The following is a 22,857-nucleotide window of genomic DNA, read 5'->3' as shown; positions in this document are numbered from 1 at the left end:
ACTTCTGTGTCTTCTTTTAAAAGCAAACTTAAAACATATCTATTCTCACAAGCTTTTAGTTAGGTTTACTGAATTAATATTATCTCCTGTTTTTGACCGTGATAAGAAAGATATCCTCTTGTCTTGTATAACTAACACCTTTGATTACATCTTGTGTTTTTATAAATGTTCGTCACTCTTGTCATGATTATGTTTTGTCATGTACAATGGACCTTTGTTTCTGTTTTTAAGCACATTGAGTCTGCGCTTGTCGCATAAAATGTGCTATATAAATAAACTTGACTTGACATACTTTACTATCACTTTCCATGAATTTTGACGACATACCATACTATGACGTTTTTTCATGACTTTTCAAGGACATATTATACTATGACATTTTGTCATGATTTTTGTTGACATACTATACTACAACCACAGGAAGTGAATGTACAAACACCACATGTGACGTGTTAGAGTCAAGTTCTAACGAATGCCTATCTTCCCCTCTCTGTACTTCTTTTGGCATCTCTCCATATTGGCACTGTGGTATTTCCAAAGAAATATAACCCCAATCATCCACATGGAGGCGCTGTAATTACCACCCAGAAAGGTGATTTTGGCAAGGCCCAGCCGCTCACACTGTAAGTCTGATTGACTTGAAATTTGGGACACATATCCAGCTCAATGTGCCCAACAAAAAGCCTCTTGGACTCAGGGCAATTAATGTAGTAACATCTGTCAGGTAATGCCCTGCAGTGGGATAACACTTTTTCCCGACTGACATGGTGAAAGAGATGTCTGTAAATAAGTGGATACATTTTTTTGAGCGTCGCCTCCACCGCAAAATGACTTGTTTAACTGTGTTTAACTTGTTTTACTGTGAGTGGCCACTGGGAAAAGTTGGCTGCAAGGCTGAGCAGTGTTCCTGGGGGCCAGGCAGAGTCTGATCATCCGGGTAATTATACAGGTATATGAGGCCTTTGGACATCTTTGGCTCTATGCGCCACTGAGCAACTTGTGATGGAATGAATGGGGCCCCACCTCCAACGCCGCATCCAGTTCTCTTGATACAGCCACGCTTGGACTATAGATCTGACCATGATGGAGTCTGGCTTATTTGCATTGTGTGAACAACAGTAAAATTAATTTTGACTCTATCAACACACAAGTTGTCATACAACAGTGGGGAACTGAGGTACACGTTTGTACTATAAATGACCAAGATTGGGCAAAAAAACATGGTCTCCATCAATCAAAAATTCCTCTCTATAGCCCATTGCTCATGTTGTCTTGGACCAATCCTGATTAAACCCAGTGAAGACATCCAGCACTCAGTCCTAAACGTACCCACCAAGTTTTGTTCACATCCCATGAAGGGGGAGCAAAAAACTGGACTTGAAAAGCTGAAAATTTAAAACTTTTTATTTGTGAACCAATGAACTGGACTGTAATCCATCCGTGCCTTCTATCTTAAAGAATACTAACATGAACATATGGAAAAACAAACAAACGGCAAAACGTGACAGCTGGTGCCAGAGCAGGCATCATCGCAGACACTGGCTGCATTGGAGGGGACAGTGAAGACAAACGGAGTCTAACTGAGGCCCTGCTGCTTGAGTGTTGGGGGGTTTGAGGGTGTGGATGTGTCACCTGGAGTTTTCCCCTCCAATGAAGCAGTCCTGTAAAGCGATGCGTGCTGCTGGTTTGGGGTTTTTGAAACACATTGCAAAAATGAGCTGGAAGCACAGGATCCTTTTTTTCACCTGCTATGGCAAACACAACGCTAACAATGGACACTGTGACGTTAACACAAAAGGCAGACTTCAGTGTCTCGTTTCAGACAAGTGCTTTAACTTTAAAATTCAGACTATTAAAAAAAAATATATATATATGAACCCGCACCAGCTGTCACGTGGAGCACAACAAATAATACAATAAACATTTTTCCGTCATATTGTTAATAAAAAAAAAGGAAAACTTTCTGTTCATTCATTTCAAAAATGCACCTTGGGACATAATTTCCACCCCACAGAAGATGAAGTCAGTTTGTTTGTCTGAGCGCGATGTCAGATGAGAATTGATGAGATTTTAGGGAAAGAAAATGGCCTCCTCTCCTTTTGTTTTTTGTTTTTACAACAAAGGAGACAAAGCTGTGTGCAGACAATAAAGGCAATTAACTATTTTACACTTGAGCCTTCTTGAGTCCAGGCGGCTCTGCGGATACAGTCTGTCACCACCAAATGCTTGCTGTCAGGTAACGACTAAATGACCTAGCTTCAATACATCTCAATCTTCCTCATTGTTTGGGATTTGTTTCTGGAACGAACCAGAGCTAGCTAAAGAAATAACACTTTTCAACCCAGATCCCACCTGAAGTTAAGTCTTACATTGACCTTTAAAGGGGCAGTTCGGATTTTTTGAAGTGGGGTTGTATGGGCTACTATGGTGGTGTGCCGACTGATGTCTGTGGATAAGTTCCCCATACAACCCAACTTACTCCTTCCTATAATGTTCTCTTGATATCCTTAACCCAACCTACAGCCACGAAGCAACTGACAACACGTAGCCTGCCCAGGAGCACCACTCAAACATGTAACAGACACCAAGTAAAATCATGACCTTACTTTTTGTTTTTGGAGAGAGAAGGAGGGAGGCATCCTGAGTGTTTGACTGTCAGTCACCACTGCTAACATTACTGAGGTAGAGATTTGTCCTTGGTCGAGGACTGATGTTTTCATAAGCTCCCCAGCCAGAGAGGCGCCAGGTCTCAGCGTCCACACCTGTACACATTCATATATGCTTTCACACACTCATGCACATACACTCAAACGTCTGGACAGACAGACAAACGGCGTGGACACCATCTCTCTGTTCCTCTGTCTGTCCATTTGACACCCCGGCTTCCTTTGTGAGCTGGTAGGCAGAGAAAACCATCGATGGTGACTGGGAATGAAACACTGGGATGCGACTGGAAAACACACACAAGCACACGAGGCTACGCGACTACCGGTTAGCTTATCTTCACAACACTTTTAAGCTCAAGGGCAATAGCTCAGTGGCACAAGCTCGTTACATGCTATAAAAAACACTTTCCCTTTGATACCTTTGCTACATTCGTTCATCTAAACCCGCCAGGAGACAAGATGGATGGCTCTTTTCCCAATGAGAGTCATTCACTTGCTGCTATTCTTCATCTCCAGCCTGAAAATTAAACTATTAAAATACTGCAGTGTTGCTTTTTCTTAATATAAACCTATAAATGTAACATTCAGATAACAGTTTGAATTGGTTGAGAAGAGTGAAATGACCTCAGCTCTCTAAAGACTCACAGATGCTAGCATAATTAGCATGACTAGCTTGTGATATGTTCGACGTGATGTAAGACACTGACCTACTTTGTCCCCAAACGTCTGTATTTGTAGCCTGGGACTAAACCTCGCAGTCAGACAACTAAAAAGAAGGGCGCCATCGATAAAACGAGTCAAACTAAAGCAGAGAATCAACTTAAAAACAAAGAGAGGACAGGTCGTCTTTAACTGAAGACATGGAATCATACTAAACCTTTGCATATGAGTCATCGAGCAAAACAAAAAGAACAAAAGTAGCTTTCTATGGCCTTTTTTCAAAATAAAAAAATCCAATTTCTTCCATTTTGGTTTTACAGTTTTTTCCCACAGATGATCTCTGCAGTGTATAGAGATGTGCTTGGTTAGCGTGGCGTGGAGACATCTGAAACTCTCAGAGCGGAGAGGTGGGGCAGGACTTTGGCAAAGTTTGACAAGATGATTTCTCAACATTGCCAGGGGGTGTAGAGGGGGACTTGGTGGGACTATTAGGACGGCATTAGCTGTTGTCCGTGAAAATCGAGCAGCCGCTGAGGGGAGAGTTAGGGAACAGGTACCCAGGACGGAGGGGCTGTTCTCACATGGACTCGAACTCGTCGATGCGCTGCTTCGTGTTGCCCTGTCGGATCTGGCGCAGCGTTTTGTATTTGTCTCGGCCCGCTTTCACGTTCTCGGCGTGCAGCACGTCGTTCTGTGTCTTCTTGGTTTCATCTCTGGCCTCGGCTAACTCTGAGCTTAATGTCTGAGGGATAAAAGAGAGGGATGGATGAGAGGGTGATGAGAGGGACGGAGGAAAAGGACGAGGAGAAGAAGCATAGGGGGCGTAGAGTCAGCAGAGGAGAAGAAGAGGAAAACAGAAACAGGACACAGGTGCAGAGGAGCTGAAATGGGAAAATATGCACCAATAACTCTGAAAGTAAACGTCTGATTGAGGCAAAGCCACTTATGTACAGCCTCTGGCTCAACACTGTTCATGGGAAGCCAAACACAGGCTTGCAAGTGCTGGTGTAGTCGAGACAAAGGTCTGTATGTTTTGAAAATTGAGGGTAATAAAACCACTTGCTTGGTTGCGGTTTGAATTCTTCTTGCCATAGCTTCAGTACAAGTCCTGGCTTACACAGTAGCCTGTCTCAGATCTACAGGCCCTGATATATATTTAAAGTCAGGGAAAATATGAAGGTGTTTGATGTGATCAATTAATTAATCACCAGTAGATCTGCTTTGAAGCCAGGCTACAGTCTAAGCCAGCAGTTTAAAGAACGGACAGAGAGGTAGGCCTTATCTTACCCTGATATGCCATTTCTTGGCTGGTGTTTCTTCTCTGCAACAAAACTGCTGTTAGAAAATAATATAATTTGGTTGTTATTTGTGTTTGTGAGATGCAAATCTCATTCGTTCAAATAAAACCGATGAATTTTTGTTCAGATTAAAGACATATACACGGGTCAGCCAAAACATTAAAACCACCGGCTGGTTAAAGGAGTATTTTACTGCTTTTAATAAAACTAGGATGTCGATGCAGTGGACCAGAACCATAAACACTCCAGCTGGCAGGAAATGATCTCAATCGCTCACAGTTTAACAGGAAGCTAAAACATGTATCTGAAACATTTGAAGTGAGAAACAGGCAACTCAGTGACAGAATCTTGGTTTATATTTGAGCAGCACTGCCTCGTTTTACCGTTTGATGTCAGTTTTTTTGGCCTTCATTTTCACTTTCACACTTCCTGTTCACAAACTCTCGATCCCTTTTTTTATTTTGATATTTATTCTTTCTCATTTCTGCGCTCCGGAAGTTATTCAGCTTAGCGCCTAATTTACTGTCTGATACTGGGTGCGGTTACATGATGGCTTCTCGTTCAGAATGAAATAAATCTGATTGAAATCATTGGGAATTAAAGTTTTTCCAGGTAGTTGACATTCTGAATGAGGGTTTACATGGGAGATCAGTTTAATCGCCTTTATTCAGGTCTGCGCAAGATTTGGGGCAGGGAAGGTTTCTGATTGGATAGGGGGCGGGGCGGATGTTACATGTTTATGTTTACCGGAAGAAAACGTTGTAGTCCTCGCTCCGGATAACAAGATGCTTGACGACGCCGTTCTTAGTGCCTTTTTCAGGCTTGTTTTGCTTCTATTCTTGAAGCAGCAGTACGACAACAACCTTGTTCTGCTAATGCTTCGTCTGTTGAGGAGGAGAAGGGAGGTAGAAGACCGTGCTGTGGCGAATGGAAACCGGTTAGTGCAACGAGTCAGGCGCGCACTATATACGTCGTCGCGCCAGAAAGACCAGAATGAACTTAAAAGAGGAACGAGTGTATACAAGTGCGAGAAATTCTTTCATTCGGAATTAGAAACAGAATATTCCAGCCCCTTACATCGGATTTAATTTTTAATTGCATTGGCCGTTTTCATTCCGAATTAGGTGTTTACAAGATCATTTTTAATAGGAATGAACTTTCATTCCGAATGAAAAGGGAATTAAACTGTCCATGTAAACGCACTCAGTGATAGTAGGCTGTTGTTTATTATGGCTGCCTTGGAGTTCCAAGGATTATGCGCTTGTTGCTGCGACGTAAAACAAAACTTTGACTCTGTAACATCGCCATTGCTCTTTTAAATGTTCTAGTTTTGACCTGCACACTAAATTAAAGATTTGAAAAACAAGTCTGTTTTTTGCTGTTTTTCCATTTTATAGTTTATTTGTTCTTAATTAAAATTCAAATGAACACATGGTCTGTCTTGTGATCTGCTGCTAAACTCTTTGTGTCAGCGGTGGTGACTGGGTGGTGGGGAGTATGAAAATGCAGAAGTTCAGCCTGTAGGTGCCGTAGTTCAAGCAACAGCCTGAGAGCAAGCGAAACTTGCAGTGTTCTGCTGGGAAACCCGTAGCTCTGGCATTCATCTGCATGCCACTGGTACACTGCTGCAGTACCCGCATCATGGCAATAGCACTCCCGAATTTACCAGCCAGTGGTTTTAATGTTTTGGCTGATCGGTGTACATTGTTTATTAAAAACAATACTTTAATCTATATGTTTTATTCATAGGCTAAGTTTCAGACTCATGACCGTATCTCTTATTAGATGGTATTTTTATTTTGGGGATTCAAATGACTGTTATATTGAGTGTGAGGGTTCATCTGACTGTGGGAAAAGCAGTTCAGCAGTTTGTCAGCAGTTTTGCTAAAGCCCTTCAAAGGAAGTTTCCAGACTCTCAGCGTTCACCCGTTGCTCTCACCTGCAGCTGTTTCTTCACCCTCTCGTTTTTCTGGGCCTCAGTGACACGCTCCTCTTCGCTGCGGAGGTCTAGCTGGCTGACGCCCTCGTTGGAGAGCTCGGCGCTGGCCTCAGCGTGGTTCTCATCCTGCTCGTCGTGCTCGTTCTCGGTCTGGCCGCCCAGAGGCGCTGGCACCACGGACATGGCGGTCTTCAGCTCCTCCTTGGTCTTCTCCAGGTCCTCCTGGGCTGACAGAGCCTGCAGAGGACGGCATGGAGAGAGTAAGACAGAGACGCATACTGGATTCACAGCAGGCAGGTGAGCTAGTAGACCATCGGTGTTAAAATGTCATGACCCCCGTTAAAGACCCAGGCTCTACGGCATTCGTTATTACTCTGGGCATGGTCTGAATCTACAGCGGGAGGTTGTCTGAACGCTGCTCCTGTCTTGTCCTGCCACTCGACACAGTCGGGTGCTGCCATCCTAAATGAAACGTTAGCATCCTGAGAGCTTGACTTGTTACGTAATGAAAGGTCAGGGGGTTCAGTTTGTGTGATAATAGAGTCAGCGACTGAATCACGTAACTGACATTATCAGTAAATGTCACAAAGGAAGATGATGATGTCAGTGTTCGCCTGTGTAAGACTGGGGCAGTGGGGTCCTGTACCTTGTGCTGCCATTCAACGGCCTCTTCGTCCTTCTTCCTCTTGGCGTCCTCCAGTAGAGCGATCTTGGCTGTGAATTCAGCCAGTTCAGCAGCCTGGGATGAAACATAGAGCCTGCTGTCACACATACTGTACATTTAACCAGATAACACCACCGTCTATTTTAAATGCCCATCAAACACACACCAGTTGTTCCTGGTTCTTCTGCTGGTCTGCGGCCTGCTTGGCCAGCTCGGCCTTGGCCTCCTCAGCCATTTGCCTGTCTTTCTCCAGCCTCTCTGCCTCCTCCCTCGCCCTCTTTCTCTCCTGCTCCAGCTCCAAGGCGCGGCGAGTCTGCTCCTCGAGTTCTGTGGAAAGGCAGACGCCAAAACATGTCACACATAAAGTCTACAAACAGTGAAAACAATCAGACAGATGACGGAGAGATCTGGTCAGACACAGGGAAGGGAAGAGAAGGTGGCAGCAAAGTGAACAGATGGATGGATAGAAAGAAAACTGGGTACCTTTCTGAGCTCTCATCGTCTGCTCTTCAATCTGCCTCAGCCGCTCCATGAGCTCCTCTTTCTCCCGCTCTATCCTCTCCTTCTCTTTCTCTGCATACTCTCGCTTCTTCTTCTCATTCTCCAGCTGAGCCCTGAGAAGTTTTGCAAAGACATGTTTCAGATAACATTTCCATTTTACAGCTATTGCCTCACGCAATGTGTGTAAGAGGGGCAAGACTGCCCTCTAGTGGACAGACATATGCATCATTTTAAAACACACACATATTGGAATTTCTTCTCTGAGCAAACAAATATGACAGCAGTTATGAGTATTCCTGAGCAGTACCTCTCCATCTGTTTGTGGTGCTTCTCCTCCCGGGCCTGGGCCTTCATCTGCTGCACCTCGATGGTGTCGGGCTTTCTCCTCCTCATGTACAACTCGTGGTTACCCATACACAGCGCCAAGATGCGCTTGTTGATGCGCAGACGTGGGGCGTAAAACACGAAATCCTTTGAAAAAGACAGGAGAGAGATATCTTTTAACGTGAGGCAGGAGGTGTTCTGTCGTCACCAAGCCGACAGTTTAATATTTGTTGAGTTTCATAAAGATAAGATAACGTGACACTCACAGGTGCTTTCTTGTCAATGGGCTTGATAACAAACTTCTTGTCATTGAAAGAGATGTTTCGGATCTCACTCCAGGGGAAGCCGATCTTTGGCGTCAACCTGGACAAAAAAATACATTTCCATTTTACCACTCATGCTGATACACACTACAGGGTGTGACACAGTTGGCTGTAGAAGGTGTTACAACATTCAGCCAGCAGATGGCGCCCTGCACAACAGACCACCTTCGAGGAAATCACGAGACTTTACAACTTACATTTCAATCTCCGTCTTATTATTTCAATTAAGTGGTTAAGAATAGTGACAGGGAAGACAAGTAGGTGGAGGAAACTCATATATCACGTCCTGCCAAGAGCTAAAATGATGCTCTCTAATCAAAAAGGACAAATAGGAAGAGAAGAAAGACGGGATCAAATGATAACTAGTGACAGAGAAAGAGACGATCCCTTATTTTCTTTCTTTGTCACCCGAACAAGAGGACAATGGTGGCAGTGTGATGACCTCAGATAACGGACAGGAAGGGAAGAGCAGCGAGAGGAAATGCTACAGGCGTTGTGATTCAATCTATCCTTTCTAACACAAACTGGGAAAAGCAGAGAAGACAGGAAAGACTCTCCTACAACGGACAGTCTTCCTCTCTCCACCGCTCCCTCAGTTTTCACCTCTAAAAATATCTTTGTTTCCTCTAAACTTGTGGAACATTGTGCAGCTCGCACTGGCAGCATCGAGCCTCTGTGAGAAGACTGCAGAGCTAGCGCGGCTGATATGAGAAGTTAATATGAAATAAAAATGCAGTACAGAAATGCTTCAGATTTGTTGAGTTATTTTTAATAATTAAGCTTTATTGTTAGATTGCTTTTTAAATGACAAACATGACAGTTTTAAAGTAAATTAAATAGCCTACTTGCTCATAAATGGAGAGCACAAAAGGTTTATGTTTATTTCTGCTGTTGGGCATTTTGACATGGCGGTTTATAGAGATTAACTGGCTTTTGGAGCAGCCGTTCAAAGAACTGCAGGTTTTGGCGGTTCTGCGATGGCTACATTTTTTAGCCTGAGGTTGCCGCTTGCTCTCAGAAACCAGAAATAAAAAGTAGAGGGATTCGCAGCGCCTCATCACACTGCAGAGTGTAAATATGAGGCGCTTCCACACACACACACACACACATACAAAAAAAGCTCTGTGGACACCAAATTAACTGTGACATTTATGAGCAAATAGATCAATGAGGAGTTTTAAGTTTAGGGCCACTGCTCCGGCTAGCAACAAGCTAACTACATCAGCCGGGGGTCGGACTGCCTCTCTACCTCTGAACAACAGCCGCCCATATTTAATGTTAGTAGCCCCTTGAAATAAAGGGCTTTTATATTTTTCAAATCACCTTCACTTGCAAATACAGTAACACCTAAGACTCTGATGTTGTGGTGAAGGTGTGTGACACAGCAGGTGTATCAGACACTGTTATGATGACACGCATTGCCACACATCACACAAGCCTCTACCTACTCAATGGGCCTCATGTTTGCTGCTGTTTAGTAATCAACACTTCCACTTTAGGGTGGGGGTGGGGGTGGGGGTGGGGGGGGGGGTATTTGAGTGTGAAAGCTGAGGTCTCTACAATCAGGCAGTGTGTGTGTATGTGTGTCATTACTTGTCTTCGTGTTCGTAGATGTTGAGGCCGAGGGCATCGACACCCAGCCACAGCTGTGTGCCCTTCTTGTTTTTGATCTCAAAGTAGTTCACGCCGTACATCTCCAGGTCCTGGGCTATTTTCAGATATTCCATCATGGAGTCCTCTCTAGACAGGAGGAAAGGCAGGAGTGTGAAGATCTTATATTATGTGTGTGCATAACCACTGAAACATACGATCAAATCACCCATTCCAGTAAAGGTAGGTGAACACTCACACACCATATTTGGTAACTTTTGGCTTTGTCAGCCTTCGATGGTACATACCCACACAGACAGTGACGTCCTAACATGACACACGTAAACAAGCTCAAACATGTACGCTCAGACACAACTCCTCTTCTTCTTTCGTCTCGGGAGATTTTGAGAGACAAACGTGACACATACCTGAGCATTCCTCTGTGTTCCTCGTGCCAAGTCTGTATCCTGTCCTCCCACTGCTCCTTGGTCAGCTTGTGCTGCTCCAGGACTCTGTGTACACAAGCGCCAAACACAATGACTTCACCGAAAGGGATGTTGAGTAGCACACGATTGTTTCCTTGGGAGGAAATCATTGAAAATTCCAGCAGGGAATGAGTCACGCTCCAGGTTTCAACAGGTCTGGATTCGGCTCAGCGGCACAGCTCTATGAATTGTGACATACTGTGTGTGTGTGTGTGTGCGTGTACCTCTGAGGCAGCAGTCTGTCATGGGTAAGGTACCCAGGCTTGTGGACATCTTTGTTGTAGTCTCCATATTTGGCCTGGACAGAGTATGATGCTAGCAGCACGGCCGTCTCTGGGGGACAGTAGTTCTCATCATTCAAGATGGCCTCCTTCACCTGGTGGAGCAGGACGGAGTGGAGGAGTTAACAAATATATATCTCTATCAAATTAAAATCTGCACTACATTTGGACGGTAACTTGACTTGTTACCTGCAGGAAGAAGAGTCTTTGGGTGATCTCCTGGATCAGTTCCTCCGAGACATCCTCAGGGAAGAACTTGGCTCTGAACTTAAATTGCAGAGGGTTCTCTTTCTTCACGTCCTGCTGGGTCACCTGGACGACAGAGACGACATCATCATCCAAACATCTACTAGTAGTAGTGTAGTATAGTTGCCATGGGAACTAACTAGCTGTTAAGGGGGACTTTCTGTCAAGCAAACACGCTGTAATAGCCTCAACGAGAGAGGAAGCCTGTTAAAAGAGCACGTGTAAAGAAACTCTGCGTTCTGATAGAAGACTGACCTTCTTGTTGAGTTTGAGCCAAGTGATGTAGCCTTTGCTGTCCACATACTGCAGACCAAAGAACCAGACCTCTCGCAGTCCCACCGTCTTCACCACCTGACAATAAAACAAACATGAAACCTGAATTCGTACAGGTGCTGCAAGCAAACAGTGAGCGGTACAGGCAGACAGGAAACAGGTGGTGGGTGATAATGTGGTGACATGACACTGAAACCAGGGAAGTCATGGTTATGCAGAAAACAAATTGTCTTGTGGCTGACTGATGATAGAAAGTATTGCTTTGCTTTGTGTTTGAGTGTGCCTACGTCAATGAATTTGAGGGTGCAAAAATGGTGGCATGTGTACGGCTTTTAAGAGTGACTCCACCTATACAGACACGCCAAGAAAAGAGGAAGACAGCTTAATCTCTACTTCTGCTTCTGTTTTGAGCAGCAAAGAGCAAAAGTGAAATTCAGGCAGTGTTGTATACGTACATTTAGCGATATATATCTGAAACTGTTGCCATGCGTCCGGCATAAACGTTAAAATTTATCCCCTCAATTTAAATGTTTCCCTGTGGTTTCAAAAGTGCTATTGAATATCTATTTGTTCCAAGGCACTGTATCAAAGCTATAAATTCCAGTCACTTTTGCTCACCTGGTCAAAGAGCTGTTTCCCTGTGGTGTTCGGTTGGATGGCGAACTCCAGCTCTGCATCCATGGTGGTCACACGGACGTTGATCTAGGACACAAGTAGAGCAAGGTGTTCACTTTGTTTGTCATATTCCACAGGCAAAGATTTAGCATGAAGGAGTCGTGCCATTTAACTACGAGCTGCACACAACAGCGTCTCACTGGGCAACAGGTTCGGGGAGAGCTCTGGATACCTCATTTAACATATTGCTTTTAAAGGTTTGTTAGTTTTTAGGCATCCAGTTGCCTAGAGGATAGGATGCATGCCACGTAACCACGAAGTGTTTGTTTCAGGCATGGGACATTTGTTGCAAGTCTGTGCTTCGTTTGACATTAATCACCCTGTTGTTTTGTCATGGAACAAAAAAGTTAAACATAATATGTATTTTAAGATGTGGCACAAGACACGTGCTGCTGTATCGCTCAATCTGAGTCAAACAATTGTCCAGGAAATCACAGAATTCCTGCAGAAGAGAATGAAGTGCTCAGTGTGCGTGCAGTGTTTCTTCAATCCAAACCCAGGTGGTAAGGGGCCGTGCAAACTTTTGTCCCTCTCCCTCTTCCCATCCTACACGACCAGGGTGAGCACGCCCCACCTTTCAATGCACCCTACTACCCAAAGACCTCTGTTAAGGTGGAGCTGCCAGTAAACGGCGCTGGCAGCAAGCCGAGCAGCAGCTGATGGCACAGAGCAGAGCGGGGCTGACCTCCGAGGCATCTCACATCCTTCCTCCCACACACACACACGCACACTGAGCTGTGTTGCCTCGGCAGTGGTTAACAACACGAAGCGAGAGTCAGGGGTGAGCGAGAGGTACAGAGGAAGGCGGGAGGTGCAGAAGCAAAAAGTTTAGCAAGAGTGCAACAAAAAAAAAAAAAAAAAAAAAAAAAGGGGAGATGGCGTGCAACAGGAAGCAAGAGATGATCTGGGGTGTGCTCGCTTTGAGATTGAGTTACAGCGAGGTTACTGTAGATGAGCCAACCGTACGAAAACGGAGGGAGAGAAAAAGGACACAGACGAAAGAGTCCTCCTTTTCCTCTGCGCAATTATACCCCAAACCTCAGGAAGGCTTACTCTGCATTTCTCTCCCTCTCTCAATATTCCCTCACTGTCTCTCTTGCCTTTATCCCTCTCAATATCCCTGTAATGAATAATCCATGAAACTTGTGTCTATACAGCACATAACTGGACTCCCCCGTACCACATGGAGCTCAGACCACAACATATCTGCCTCTCATTAATTACCCATGAAAAGTTGCAGCACTTTCTCCACACTGTACGCATCTTGCCTGAACAATGTGCGACTGTGCATTCATATACAACACTATTTAAGGGACTAAACTGAATCCCACATGTACACAATCTAACCTTAAGCTTGATTTTGGTTGGAAACTGTGACCATAAGTAGTTTAAAATGACTGAATAACATTCTGCCTTCACTCAGGGTCGATTTTCAGTTGGTGTAGTTGCCTCGTTTGGTGCGCTTTGAAATCAAACCTCTCTGGCATGCTCGTTGCCAGTGTGTCTCTCAATGAAGATTCCACACAGAGAGGCACTTGAGTTTGCGTCCACATCAAGACCAGAGCTTAATCCATGTCTGGGAATCAACCCACGCCGCAATTATGTGCCAGTTATTTTCAGTGGAAGGAAAAGAAACGGATAGGGCTGTAGTGAAGAGTTCGAAGCTTCATTCATAATGTTGACAGGGGGCGTTTTTTTGTGTGTGTAGGATTTAGGAGGATATATGAGGTGAAATGGAATATTATAAATATGTTTTTTAGTGTTATCCTCATATTAAACTTGATTTAGTGTTTACTACCTGCCTGACAGCGAGTAAACAGACTGTGGCTTTGCTCCTCTGCTAAAAAAAACAACCGCCGATGAGTCACTGAAAGTTACAGCTGCTACGGGACAAGCAAAGGCTTCATGCTGCCATGTTATGTACAAAATGGAGCCCCAATACACTTCCAGGTGTTGAAGGGAACATCTCAATCAACTCACGACAAACACACACTGGCAGAAAACTTGTGCAAGCTGCCTAATTGACTTTCCGAGATAGTAGTAGTTATGGACAATGTTGTGCCGAGCCGGGGTTTCCAAGTGACCAGCCTTGAATGTCCCTCCCCTGTACTTGTGTGGGGCCCGCCTGCCATCAGCAATCAGCTGTGAAAGAGCCAACCTTTGTGCTGCATATGTGTGTGTGTGTGTCTGCCAAAACATAGCCGACCCACACAGCAGAGAGAAGTGGAATCCTGTATGGACCAGACGGCCAGTTAATCCCGTCTCTCCTGCAGAGAGAGAGAGAGGGGGGAGGAGAGGAGGGACGACAACATGCCGAGGTACTGACACAGCTAATCACACACTCCGACAACTGAGAGGTCCCGAAGGAGCGACTTTTGTAAGCCTGTCCTTACACGACACTGTCTGTCTGGTGATACAGTGATTGGGCAATGTGACAGTTCTTAAAAGAGACCAAATTACTGTCTATAAATAGTGAGTAAGACCAGTTAAAGTTAAAGGTAAGCTTCAGACGAAAAAAAGACACATTTAACAGTCAGTGGAGTCATGATGACATGTCTTAAAACTTCCTAAAAACACGAGGTAGTAAACCTTTAAAGTAGAGTACCACCTGATGTACACTCGGCTGAGTCATATTCCAGTTGTGGCATTGGTCTGAAACATCTCCGCCTCCATATTGGAAGCATTTTAGAAACCTATGCTGTGTCTCAAATCGTGTACTTCTGTACTTACACTTAATATTTTGAGGGCATACGTGCATTCACACTGAGGTCCCGTTTATACGACAACGATTTCAACTGAAAATGGTTGCATTTTGGCCGATCGTTTACACGACAGCAGCGTTTTGAGTGCCAGATTATTCGCACATGCGCATTACGCTTCCAGTCACTAGGCAAGCGCGAGAAAGTCGACCATCACAACAACAATGGCGGACTCCCGAGCTATCCTTGTGCTGCTCACCCTATTGAATTTATCAACTCCACCTCGTCGTCCGTGCAGACAAACGTCGTGTGGTTGCCATTTTGTTTGTTTATACATCGCTGCTCTGTAGAAGAAAGCGTAAGTGTCACACTGCCAACTACTGCAGTGTTTTTGGTCATTTTTTATGGATCCGTGTGCACAGCGATTGTTCATCCGGGTACTCATAGTGCAGTGCACTATGAGTACCCGGATGGTGCACTCAAACAATCAAGAGGTTGAGTGTGGAACTATGGACACTTCTCGCCCTCAATGGTCGCCATCTTGGCTGCGTAGCGGAAGGGGAGGGTCCACTTTTCAAACTGGAAATGGCGGCCGAGGACTGTGCGACCCTGTCGAAATTCGCGCACTACACCAATAAGCACATAGTGCACATAATATACTACATGGAAGTGTACTAACGGAAGTATGTGATTTGAGAAACACAGCTAGTGTCTAAAAAAGCCTGTTCTTTCGCACTGCCACATTTCCAGTTTAGTTTTCTGTTTCTTTGCCGACATTTTTCAGGTTTGAAAGTACGCTGAACATGTCTGCAACTCTTTATGAAAACACTGGGGGTGCATTTTAGTCTGGACGGGCCAAAACAGACTTTTGAGAATGATGATGACGACACACACATTCACCAAAATACTATAGCTAGGTCAACATACGTATTGTTTTTTTTCCCTTGTCGTGTGGGTGCTTCTTTCCCACTGCCATGGCTTCCTCCAGCAATAGATAACGCTCCCAGTACTACTAAAATATGTTGCCAACCATATTTGCTTTGCAACAAATCCCAATTTTTTCAGCAGGCTCGACTACCATCTGTGTAGTATTTTCTGCAACTAGCTAACGTCCACAGAGAGACATGGCTACTGTGACGTCACCCATTGCTTTGTGGACTCCGTTTTAAAGTTTTGAGCCGTCGTTTTCATTTTAATACGCCGATTTAAAATGAAAATTAATTTGTGCGGATGTGGCAGCGAGTCTCCAAACCAGTGGCTGCATCATTTACATTTTCTGTTTTTTTATTTCTATGTGCCCTTTAAGGATGCCTCTAAATCCCCCTCTCCATTTCAACTGCGAAGACGAGTTCTCACTCAGACGGGCCCCTTGTTAAATGTGCAGCTGTTAAGTTACTGTAAGCTGTTTAGAGGAGCTTTGCCGAGAGAGGCCTTAAGAGACACACACACACATACTACAATCCGTAGAGTTGCTAATCTGGCCTGCTGGGCTCTGAGCAGCTGTCTGTCCCTCTGATTAACCCCCCTGCAGAGTGAGGCAGGCTTCGGAGGGGAGGAGGACAGGAAGGAGGAGTGAGAGCGTAAAGGGAATCACTGCTGCCTACAAACACAAACATTCATCCTTTGGGGGAAGGGAAGGTGAACGTGGTGTGTGAAACGTCCCTTTCACCAGAGGAGAGAAAAATGTGCTTATCCATGTCTCGTCAACTGTTTCAATTCCCATCTACTTTTAAGTTTTACGTTCATCTGACTCATTCCCGTCCTGACAGTCCCTCCGTCGTCTGGTGATAAACCTCTCTCTTCACCTTGCTCCTGTACTTCCACAGAGACAGGATGTTGACACAGACTGGGCCCCGATGTACACAGCGGGCCCCCTTCTCCAGCAAAACGGGAAAACAGCCGCAAGCGAGGGAAGCCGGCGAGGGCTCTCTTCCTGTGGGGTGCCATCACCTCAGCCCCTGCCCCCGGCCCACAGAGAGCACCGAACACAAGTGGAAGGATAGGGGAAACAGCACATTAACAAAACTATATGACATGTTCATTGTCTTCCTCTCACAGACTGTTTTATGCTTTATCCACACTGATGTTGATCCTATCAGCTGAACCGATTCATGGCCAATGACTCGTCATTTCAAAAGTATGTCAGGACACTTTTTATTGCTTAGTCACTGATTTAATAAGATAAACTCTTCTCAGTAATATTATACTTGAATCTGTGTGTTCTTTGACACCTCACTTAGCCAATAATATCACCACAATCTCAACCTTTCAGCCTCTTACACAACCGCTGAGGGCTAACAATCAAAACTGCGACAACTTCACCGCCAAACTAAACTTAACAGGATGTGCTCAGAGTTCACAGAGAAAGCCAAACTCTTCTGTTACTCAACCTTGCGACTGTTTTTATTCTTCGGTTACAGATGAGTGCTGACACTGACGCATAAGAGGCTCGATCCAAAAACAAAGTTTTGATGTCTGGCACCGATCCCAGAGGAGGTCACGTCTGATGAACCCTGTTCCCGCTTCCTCTGTTTACTGTGTCTGTGCCTCCCTGCGACAAGCTGTGCTTTCTCTTTCAGTTAGTGATTGTCTGTGACAGAGACGTCGCTCTGAGCTCAGCGGCCGGCCCTCCGCTGTCCGAGCCGTTTTGGGATGGTGCCCTGGTGACTCAGGGGACATGAAGGGGAAGTGGGGGATGACATCAGTGCCTGGCTGTTCCTCTTCTGCAGCTTTCTATTCCCCCACCCACAAACACCCACCACCTTAGAAAGCTAATCAGGAGAGGGCGAAGACTGAAACCTGTTGTTCTAAGTTCCATGAAAAGTTTTAGCAACCAGCTAAAATCTCTTACTGTCGTGAAGAGTAATTGTGCAACGCTATTTCCCCAGACTCACGTGTAAGCTCTACCCAAGTCTGTTTAGGATGAAAAGGCAGCATGGGGACAACCATGAAGGGACTGCATCAAATTGGTTTTGTTTTGGCGTTGCTCACATCCCAGGACTCTGGCATTCTCTCCACCCTTTAAGCAACAATGGCAGCAGTGTTGCAGTTGCAAGTCTGTGGGCCAGGCAGTTCATTTCACACTCTGGCTGTTGTTTACTTGGAAGAGGAGTATGAAGAGTGGGAGCAGCCACGGGGATGAAACTGCCACTTCCCTGAATGTACAAATGTGGCTTTCGGCGGCAGTGCGTGCCGGCTATTATGACAACTGGAAAGATTCAATTTAAAGCAGACTAGGCAGCAACAAACAAGCAACTTTCATGTTTAGAGTTCACTGGATCCTTTTTGTTTTACATCAAACAATCTGGAACGATTGGCCGGGAAAGAAGCTAACTCAAGTGTTTTTTTCTGGCTTCTTCCCCTGAGTGATGCATTTCTGTTTACCTCTGTAGAACAAGCTGCTGACATTTGTATGCCAACTCTCATGTCGCTCCTTTCAGCCTCTTACCGGTTTCGGCATCTTTGCTTCCTCTCCTCCTGACACCCGACAGCTGAGAGGATAAATCCGTCACCGGACGGCAACAACACCTGTATCACAGGACCTGAAAGCGAAAGACACAATTCAATTCCCTCTATAACTTCATGATTTGGCAAGAAACAATACGTTTAACTTAAATGATTAATCTTTAAATTTAGCATCAGAAACCCCAAACAGCCAGACACACAGAGAAGTGGTTTTGCATTCAATCTCGACACGCGCTGCCATGTTGTTGTACACGGTGCACATATGGTAACTATTGCAAGCGTGTATGGCTGAAAACTACTTGAATCATAATTACTGTGGAAGAGAAAACTAATTGCCGGGGTTCAGACCTTTGAATCCGCCCACACCACTGAGTTTGAGTTGACTGATGGAAACTGAGTGGTTGATAATTCTGTCTGATATCAGGTAAGAAAACTAAAAGACAGTAAAGGCAATATGTCTGACACAAATTACTGGATACTGGGACTACACTTTTCTTTTTAACAAATTCACCCCACTATTATTTCACACTATACATGTGACAGTTTAGGTGCATGCTTAGTTGAAACACACACCTGCAAGTCAGGTAATGACCTGGGCTGAACTGCCATATGATACTGAAATGATCCGGTGAAAACAACAACAGTTTTGTTATGTGAGCATGTCACATCAATCAGACCTGGATGCTCCCGTATAAGGAGTATTATAGATGCATTGTCTCCAAGCTTACTAAGCGGTCTATTAGCAAATAGCAGAGCAAAAACGGCATCATTTTTTGCAACTGACTGTTAGGGGTGAGAGGGAAAAAAGTCAACACAGCTTGGTATCACAATATTTCGTGGGACCTAGTATCTTTTTTTTTTTATATTATACGACTTATTAATATTGCAAATACATGTCAGCTGACTAAATCAATTGCTTTTCAGTTCACTCCGTACATTTGGCTGCAATAAAAATGATTAAAGTGACTATATCTTGTAAGGTAAAACAGAAGTTCCCTAATTTTTCATTTGAGGACATACTTTAAAGTCCAAAAAAAAAAAAAAAGGTAATGAATCGCAATTAAGGGTGCATGATATTTGATGTTTTTGCCAATATGCCGATATGTAACAACTCATTTGACTGATAACCGATACTGATAGATATATCCACTTTCTTCCCCACCTAATTTTAGTGATCATCCAGTCTCTTCTGTAATGGATTAACATTATATTATGGATACATCCTCTTCGCAAAAAGCATGGATGCTGATTCTGATAGTTCCTTTTAAAGCTGACACTGGCTGATACCAACAATGTGCCGATATTATCAGCATGCTGGCCGATTCCAATATTTCAATTTAAATCCAATATCGGCCAGTACTGATGACATGCCAATATTATCACGCATCCCTGCTTGCAACATGTTATCTCAATACCCAGCATGTCGCAAAATGACCTGAACTTTTGCTTGGTATGCATTTTCACTTTCTCCTTGCTATGTGGGACCAGTAGGGCCTGATAAGTATAAAAACTAAACACTGTCAATGATAACAGAGTCCCAATGATAATAAAGTCCCAATCAGGGCTGCAACTAACGATTATTTTCATTGTCGACTAATCTGTCGATTATTTCTTCGCTTTTATGGAAAAATGTCGGTCTGTCTCTCCCAAACCCCAACATTATGTTGTCTAATGTCTTGTTTCGTACTCGCACCAAAGGGTTTTAGTTCACCGTCATGGGAGAGTGTGTAAAGCTGCCAATATTTCAATATTTGAACGTAACAAGCTGCAATAAGAGTATTTTGGGGTACTTTTATAGAACTTTTCTATGAAAACCGATTAGTCAACTACTAAAATAGTCACCAATTATTTTAATAGTCGATTAGTCGTCGATTAGTCGACTAATCGTTGCAGCCCTGGTCCCAATATCCTTCAACAAGCTTAAGAAAAATTCCCAATGTCTGCAAATGAGTACTTTCTAATTAACAGCGCTGTAGCTTGTTGCCTTTGCTAACATTGGTAACGTGTGTGTGCCATATACTACAAACAAAGTTTCAACCATAACATGTGATCAGGTTCTGGACCTTATCCCTTTTTGTGTCGGGGTTGGCTGCAGACTGACTTGGCAGAGATGGCTGCCATTCTTTTAATACATGGATTAGTATTGTGGTCGCACTCCACGAACGAAGTGTCCACGAACGAGGACAACAGGGCTGCAACGATTAGTCGACTAATCGATGACTAATTGACTAGTAAAATAGTCGGTGACTACTTTAGTAGTTGACTAATCGGTTTGAGTCATTTTTGATAGAAAAGTATGATGAAAGTACCCAAAATACTCTTATTGCAGCTTCTTATGTTCAAATATTGGCAGCTTTACACACTCTCCCATGATGGTGAACTAAAACCCTTTGGCATGAGTACGAAACAAGACATTAGATGACATAATTTTGGGGTTTGGGAGAGACAGACCGACATTTTTCAACATTTTAACACATTTTTTGATAAAATGATTAGTCGACTAATGGAAGAAATAATCGAATATTTGACCGTGAGAAGCTGCAATAAGAGTATTTTGGGGTACTTTTATAGTACTTTTCTATGAAAAATGACTCAAACCGATTAGTCGACTAATCGATGACTAATTGACTACTAAAATAATCGGTGACTATTTTAGTAGTTGACTAATCGTTGCAGCCCTAGTCCCAATATCCTTCAACGAGCTTATGAAAAACTCCCAATATCTGCAAATGAGTACTTTCTTATTAACAGCACTACTTTGCTAAAATTGATCAAACGTGTGTGACATATCAAATTACAATGTGATCAGGTTCTGTACCTTGTGCACTACTGTGTCGGGTCGGCTGCAGACTGACTTGGCAGAAATGGCTGCCATTTTTTTAATACATGGATTAGTATTGTGGTGTACTACCACTACATGGAATAAAAAAGTGTCCATGAACGAGGACAACAGGGCTAAATTAAGCAGAATGAAGTGTATGGTGCATTAAACCCAAAATGTGATGTCATCATATGAGGACACATAGCCTCTGGACTGTTTTTATAGTTCAAATATCCATTTATATACATTTTCACAGCCAGGTGTGTGTTATATCCTTCAATTTTCAAACTATTTTGACACTTAACAAGGCATTCCTGAGGTATTAAAGTGGCACGCAGCTCTAGTACTATTGTGGCAAGTTGGCAACTGAATTAATCCTACTTGAGTTTGAAATTAATACTCAAAGAAATCTCGGTTACAGCTCAAAATACTTTAAACCGTGACCATCAAAGGACCCTGCTCCATTTTGGTAACTTAAACTACAATGATTACACACTATAATGAGTATAAAGCTCCCAACAGACAAAAACTACCATCACATTAAGCGCAGTGAATGGCTGCAGCGTTTGCACTCCACATGAAGACATGCCCACTTGTAGCTTGTGAGCAATTAGCTTGCGTATTTACCCGCCGAGAGTTGGCTTCCGTTACACTGTAATTTAACCACAGTTTCATCAAACGGTGAGCAACGGTTACACTCATGGCCAAACGTTAGCTACTGTGACATAACACGACGAAAAGGAGAACAAACATAGCTTGAATTTGACGCGACAAAACGCCTTTTTACTGAGTTTTGTCTTAGCACACTAATGTTAGCCGTTATATTAAAATACTCCCCCTGAAGTGGCCGTTTGTAAACTGACATTTCCACGCTGGTTAGTGGGTGTAGTCGACATAACATAGCGGGACAGGTTTGCCGAGCTCGCGCACAGAAGTTTTAAAGCATTAAAATGTCCGGCCATCATTAATTCACGTTTTCCAGCCAAAAAAAAAAGCACCACACGAGAAAATGTGACTACGTGAGGCAAGCTGCGGTGCGTTCAGACACTTTAAGGCCCCCAACTTGGTACAAGTCGTCATTTCTACCGTGTGGTATAAAATACGAATCGGTGGAGCACGAGGATATCCGCTATTGCATCAAAGTTGAAGCTCATCTTTTAGGGAGAGGCAACTCACCGGGGGGACGAAGTGTGTCTTCAAATGGACGGGAAAGCCTGGTGTGTTCACACGCAGCAAAATATCCACGATGGAAAATCCTCCGTGGGTCGTGTTCCTTGTCTGTTAGTGGTTTTGGCCAAACAAATTCCCGCACACATAGAAAAACGGTTGAAGTCTTAACCATAAGGCGATTTGGGGTGCTAGTGTCGAGCCAGCCGGAATATGATACTGTCACTTCCGGTGTGGACTTTAAAAATAAAAGCATCCTAGAAGCGCGAGACGACGAAATAATGACTGAAACGTTTAAAATCATAATCTTAAAAATCTTACTATTAACGTTAGTCAAGAAATAAATAAAATGTGAAAATGTAGTCCTTTCTTGTATCATATGCCATAACGTAGCTGTCAAAAACTGGCGTACCAAAAAAAAAAAAAAAAAATCCACTTTCGTTTATTATCTGTCCCAACTACGTGCTCTAATAAGGGCTATACTATATTTTGGTACATCCGTATAGTTTCTCATAAATTAATTCGTGTTTTAAGTTACTTTAAAGCAAAAAATGCACCACTTCCGGTCTTGTCGCTAGTTCCTGTCGCGCGCTTGACGCAGCTAATTGTGGAGATGTTCAATATGGCTGTCAGCAGCTGAGGAGTGGATGCAAGGCATGTATGGGGCATGCACCGTGCCACGAGCTGTATGGGGAGTGATTAATATCAGACAGGGCATTTTTGTAAATAGAAATCAGTAGCAGAGCTCCTCACTGTGGCCCCCCTGGCAGACTGCACTGG

General features: G+C 43.9%; 1 protein-coding gene across 2 annotated transcripts; it reads right to left on the bottom strand.

Annotated features, from left to right (window-relative positions):
• Positions 1–1,386: 1,386 nt before the first annotated feature.
• Positions 1,387–22,293, bottom strand: LOC125884750 (radixin-like). 2 transcript variants are annotated; one of them, XM_049569911.1, is made up of 16 exons: positions 22,087–22,293; positions 18,073–18,166; positions 11,869–11,952; positions 11,233–11,328; positions 10,921–11,043; positions 10,675–10,826; positions 10,394–10,477; positions 9,969–10,115; positions 8,319–8,415; positions 8,036–8,199; positions 7,711–7,841; positions 7,394–7,554; positions 7,210–7,302; positions 6,564–6,800; positions 4,614–4,661; positions 1,387–4,068 (listed from the first exon to the last, which is right to left on the bottom strand). In XM_049569911.1, the coding sequence occupies exons 2-16, from the start codon at positions 18,082–18,084 to the stop codon at positions 3,904–3,906; spliced, it is 1,794 nt and encodes a 597-aa protein (XP_049425868.1). In that variant the 5' UTR covers positions 18,085–18,166; positions 22,087–22,293; the 3' UTR covers positions 1,387–3,903. The 2 variants fall into 2 exon arrangements, with proteins under 2 accessions (XP_049425868.1, XP_049425869.1); XM_049569912.1 differs by lacking the exon at positions 4,614–4,661.
• Positions 22,294–22,857: the final 564 nt, after the last annotated feature.

The sequence above is a fragment of the Epinephelus fuscoguttatus genome, linkage group LG24, assembly GCF_011397635.1.
Source record: "Epinephelus fuscoguttatus linkage group LG24, E.fuscoguttatus.final_Chr_v1".
Classification (NCBI taxonomy): Eukaryota; Metazoa; Chordata; class Actinopteri; order Perciformes; family Serranidae; genus Epinephelus; species Epinephelus fuscoguttatus.
The sequence above is the reverse complement of the archived record's forward strand: the minus strand, read 5'-3'. Positions and strand labels throughout refer to the sequence as shown.

What these genes read in the sequence shown, in the direction of transcription:
- LOC125884750 (XM_049569911.1), bottom strand. An exon ending in AAAGACTCTTCTTCCTGCAG is followed by an intron (nt 10,827 to 10,920) that starts GTAACAAGTCAA and finishes CTGCTCCACCAG; the next exon opens with GTGAAGGAGGCCATCTTGAA. An exon ending in GACGATGAGAGCTCAGAAAG is followed by an intron (nt 7,555 to 7,710) that starts GTACCCAGTTTT and finishes GCCTTTCCACAG; the next exon opens with AACTCGAGGAGCAGACTCGC.